The 5,091-nt window shown below is 35.0% G+C and overlaps 1 protein-coding gene across 2 annotated transcripts; it reads right to left on the reverse strand.

The window, feature by feature from the left end:
* Nucleotides 1-213: 213 nt before the first annotated feature.
* LOC115965864 lies at nucleotides 214-4,065 on the reverse strand. 2 transcript variants are annotated; one of them, XR_004086212.1, is made up of 5 exons: nucleotides 3,589-4,065; nucleotides 2,724-2,804; nucleotides 1,609-1,963; nucleotides 852-991; nucleotides 214-752 (listed from the first exon to the last, which is right to left on the reverse strand). XR_004086212.1 is itself a non-coding variant. In XM_031085155.1 (4 exons), exons 1-4 carry the CDS (start codon nucleotides 3,901-3,903, stop codon nucleotides 503-505), a joined length of 786 nt encoding a protein of 261 aa, XP_030941015.1. In that variant the 5' UTR covers nucleotides 3,904-4,058; the 3' UTR covers nucleotides 214-502. The 2 variants fall into 2 exon arrangements, 1 of the variants encoding a protein (XP_030941015.1); XM_031085155.1 differs by lacking the exon at nucleotides 1,609-1,963 and having other exon boundaries at nucleotides 3,589-4,058.
* Between the last annotated feature and the right edge of the window lie 1,026 nt (nucleotides 4,066-5,091).

The raw sequence follows: 5,091 nt of genomic DNA on the forward strand, positions 1-5,091 counted from the left end.
TATCCCATAGCTAACATATAGGAGTTAGGGACTATCCTATAGATGATCTACAAAGAGTGAGGAGTTATCCTCAACTGGTTTGTAGGAGATAAAGCTTATCCTGTTACCGGCAGCCGTGTGTACGTGTGTGGGAGAGTCTTAAGTAATGTAGGCATTGAAACATGAGTTTAGTGTGCCTGGTCGTACTCATCAGCTTTTGGTCATGACTTGTAATTAATAAAGGTGTTCCCACAAATAGGGAAATAATCAAGCTTTATAAGAATGGCTTACAAGTTATAATCCAAGTATATACTGCTTTGAATTTACAAAAATTTCATGATCTTTCAAGAAAAACAATAACTTGATACACAGTGAAGAGTACAAATTAATGAATAGAAATTCTGAAAACTGAAGGATTCATGACAAATTGCAGAACGTGAATCTTTGCTCGACGCATTTGTTCAACTACATAAGGTTGGCAGAAGTGTGCTGTTCATTTATCATGTTTATAATGGTACTATTATTAAAGGGGAATCTGCTCAGAATTAAGATCTTTTGGGTACATGGACATAATACACAAACAGTGAGGGAGAAAAAAATACGTGGCTAAAAATACAATAACTCCAAGGTCAGCCTCTTCACCAACAGCCGGCCGACGAGGATTTGCCCAGTATATTTGGCTTGCGCACCATAAACAATACAGGCTTGCTATGATCAGTATAAGTTTCATTGATTGATATGATTTATTTCTAGTGGATTTTACGGACTTCACTCTGCACGCCAGAAAGAATCAGCAATATGATTATGCCAAGAACCATTCCCGTAACTTCAATAATTTTTTAAATCCAAACAAAAGACAAAAATAAAATCACCTGTTGATGTAAATAAAGCCACCAATTAAGCAAATGCATAAGAAGCCAACTACAACAACAGCATCTGGGTTGACAGGTGCTCGGGTCTCCCACCAACCAGTGCTCAATATCCAAGTATACATTTTTGAATGTCCATTTTCCTGAACATTTACAACATAATATATGGTCCATCAATTTGAACTACAACGATTTTGAACTACGAATAAAATTGTGCCATCCAAATAACAAAAAAGAAAACAAACATGGTTCTTCCTTTTCAAAATAATTAAAGGAATAAGAAACTCTTTTAGGAAAAAAACCATGAACTTGCCTTTCTGTGGCTGTAATTGTTAGTGCGGTGCTTGTCATGCTTGGATAGCCCTAACTGTTTTACTAGCCATCATACCACCAATGAGGGTAATTAAAATGTAGAAGTTTCTCTTTTGATATGAGACTTCTATAAAGATTTTGCTTGTGTTATACAGGTCATTATGAAATTGCATGGATTGGGACCTTTAAGAATGAAACGAAATTTGTTGATCTACCATTTTGCTGAGTTTTAAGGCTCAAGGAAACAAACCATCTGCTAAATTTTGTATTAAATATTTAGTATGCATCATCCCCCTCGAAATAACTTCAGCAAATCCAACTCAAGCAAGCACAACATACTAGCCGATCACCCCAACAAATCGAATTCAGTTTGCATAATTATATTTCGCCATGACTCTATGTTGAGGGATTTTTTTCTAAATCATAAATCATCAGACTTTCCACTTACCTCAGCCTACGTAGCCCTGCATGTCCCCTTTCCCTAGCAGCAGCTCAACTTGAACCTAAGCAGAATGAACTCAACCAATGTATTGAATTTCCAACCATATCATTCCCTGCTAATGCTGATTCTGACTTCTCAGGGGTGCAACTAATAACAATCTTATCCAATTCCATCATGCCATTCCTCCAATGAACATCCTTACACTTGTTTCCCAAATATGTTGGTGAATTGCTTTCCTATTCGTGCCATCAAGCATGGCTGATCCTCATGGCCACATATGACAACCCAAAAGGTAAAAACATCTCTCTACCCTGCTTTAACATTGTAGAACTGCTACTTCAATCTCTATATCTACAAGAAACTGAGACAAGAAAAGCAAAGCTTACTATTATCTAGCCACCATTAAACTACAATCACAATTTTACTATCCAATTTACCATATTTACTGTCCACGTGAGAAGTCTTAAAAGTATCTCACCGTATTTTTTATATGATGCTCACTCCATCATCCCTAGATATGGCCCCTTCATATCAGAATTAAAATGATACCAATAGCATATACCATTAAATTTAATTTGCATATGCTAATTAAATAAGTTATGTCATCATGCATTTTTTAAAAGGCAAATTATTTTCTCTATTATGCAATTGATCTCGTCCAAACTGAAGTTCCATCTAGAAATAAAATAACCTTGAATATGCCAACAAACTAACTGTAACTTAGAACACTGCCATGTTACTTATCAAAAAAACACTGTCATATTATCTCTTCAGGAACCATACCATTTTTTCACTACATATTGATATACCGCGTGGACTGCCCTTACCTTCTCTCTAAAAAACCATAAATAGCCTATTTGGGAATAAAGGTTGAATGATCAATATTTAACATGAAAACAAGTGATTATCCAATACTTTCTTTTTCTTGATTTGAATTTTTCTTAATTAACTTCTTCTAACTTGCACCATCATACAAAACTTGATAGTTGACCCAAAACAAGTCATCATATTCACTTTCACTAAAGTAAGAAAAATGGAAAGGAAAAAAAAAAAAAAAAAAAAAACAAAAAAAAAAAAACAATAATTACGGACAGCAACATAGCATATTAGCTCCTACATACCTCAAACAAGTGATCAAGGAAAAAGTGTGTTAAAGAACCAGCAGCGATCAACAATAAGCATTGCTTCCTAGTAAGTGGTACCTGCAGCATAAAACCAAACAAGACTATATTACTACATTTAGCAGCAGCATGACTTACAAAACTAATTACTCGACACTTTTATTACCTAGAACTAGGAGGCAAATTACTTGGTGCAGTGCAACTATTTCAAATTAATGCAGCTAAGTGCATGTATGAAACCCACATTATATATGAAAAAAATGCAATTGCTTAACAACAATTTACTGAGAAGCATGCAAAATTGAATTAGACCAATACAATAATCTGATTTCTTATATTATCATAAGCAATAGTCCATATAAAACACGTTAGCTTCAAAAAACTAACACTTATTTGTTTGCCTGCATTGTACTATCATCCACATTGATAGTCTAGCTTTGCAATCCCCACGTGATTCTCTAAAAAATCAATCAACTTGAACCATTAAAACCCAAATTTCACAACTTAGAATTAGAAACCACCATAACACATCCCATTTATTCAATTCAAAGTCCAACTCAGATTTTCCACACACCCATTCAACCAAATGATATAGACATATAGTTATGTAATCATTGATAACTTATTATATGAATAGCAAAACGACCCAAATCATAACATTTTCACCCAAAACCAATAATTTGGCCACTGATTTATAAACAAAAAAGCAAAGAACTTTACTCACCCTTGTACTGTTATGGCTTTCAATAAGTGAACAAAGAAAAACCCAGAATTCAAAACTCAATTTCCTTCCATTTCCCACACTTTCCCAGCAACCAAACAAGGAAAAAAAAAAACTTTGAAGCTCAGAAACTCAGTAACTCACCCCGGAGACAGAATCAAGAACACCCTTTTGGATCAAAACCCTGGAGATCCAAGAGTAGAGAAAGCAGAGAGGGAGGCCAAGAATGAGGATATAGTAAAAGGGGTGGTGGATAGCATCGGCTAGCGCTGAGGCAAAGGTGTGGCCGAAGCCAATGGTGGAGCTGAGCCACTCGGAGAAGGAACCGATGTCAGGGCCAAAGAAAGCGTTGACTGTGTAGGTGAGAGTGTGGTGCGGGCTGAAGCGGCCATTGGTGAGAGACGACATGGCCAGGCCCGAACCCATGGCGTACATCATGTGCGGACCTGGGCCTGGCATGGCTCGGCTCGTCAGCCACTGCCGAATCTGAACTGTGTTGAAAGTTTGGAACTTCAGAGAGAAAGAGAGAGAGAGAGAGTTCTAGCTGAAAACTCAGGCTAGTTTAAAGTTAGTTTTTTTTTTTTTTGTTTGGTTTTTTGAGAAACAGTCTTTTCAGCTCAAAGAGGCTTGAAGAAGTTCCAAAGTTGGTATATTTTATTTTGGGTTTGGGCCTGATTAGATTGCTTAACCAATGGAAAAGGAGTTGTCCATCTCCTGATCTGCCTACTTGGGTTTGGACCTTAGGATTATTTTTGTCTCTCGATCATTTTTTTTTTTTTTTTAATTCAGCAAAGTAAGAAAGTGCTTTTTTTACAGATAAGATAGAATTTTAGAATATGGGGTCATTCTATTCTTTTATCATTAGATCAAGTCACGATTAAAGTTTTTACTGATTAAGCTAATTATAACTTAAGATGGAAGAGTTATATCATACACCACAATAACATCCCTACATGGATAAATGACCTGCATGTATAAATTTTTTTTTTTTTTAAGAAAGTGAGAGTTTCAACCTATGGCGTCTACTCCTAATAATAGTTTTTTATCATCAGACTAAGACATCAATCAGTTTTTAATATATTAAGTCACGATTAAAGATTAAATATATCAAGTCACGATTAAAGATTTTACTGATTAAGCTAATTATAACTTAAGATGGAAGAGTTATATCATACACCACAATAACATCCCTACATGGATAAATGACCTGCATGTATAATTTTTTTTTTTTTTTTTTAAGAGAGTGAGAGTTTCAACCTATGGCGTCTGCTCCTAATAATAGTTTTTTATCATCGGACCAAGACATCAATTAGTTTTTAATATAGGTAAAGATTGAACCATAGATCTCTTATTCAACCATTAGAGACTTTACCAGTTGAGTTAACTGAAACTCACACATATATGTATAAATTTTAAGCAATGCTAGAGGCATACAATTTGTTGAGGTTAATAAACTAAAACTAGTACTAAAATCATTTTTTCAAAAGTCTCGCAATTCAAATGGTGAGCACCTTCTGGTATTTCCAATGGAACGTCCAAGATTTAAATCTTCCCTCCCACTCCACACGCAATCAAAATAAATCATTTTTGCAAAAAAAAAAAGAATTGTAACAAATTTTATTCTACATTAATTATAACATGACAACT

The sequence above is a fragment of the Quercus lobata genome, chromosome 10 (assembly GCF_001633185.2).
Source record: "Quercus lobata isolate SW786 chromosome 10, ValleyOak3.0 Primary Assembly, whole genome shotgun sequence".
NCBI classification, from domain to species: Eukaryota; Viridiplantae; Streptophyta; class Magnoliopsida; order Fagales; family Fagaceae; genus Quercus; species Quercus lobata.

Coding starts and splice junctions, on each gene's coding strand:
- LOC115965864 (XM_031085155.1), bottom strand. CDS start 3,903: ATGCCAGGCCCAGGTCCGCACATGATGTACGCCATGGGTTCGGGCCTG. Junction 2,805..3,588: donor TTCTTGATTCTGTCTCCGGG/GTGAGTTACTGA, acceptor TTTATGCTGCAG/GTACCACTTACTAGGAAGCA. Junction 992..2,723: donor TCCTTGATCACTTGTTTGAG/GTATGTAGGAGC, acceptor GTAAATGTTCAG/GAAAATGGACATTCAAAAAT.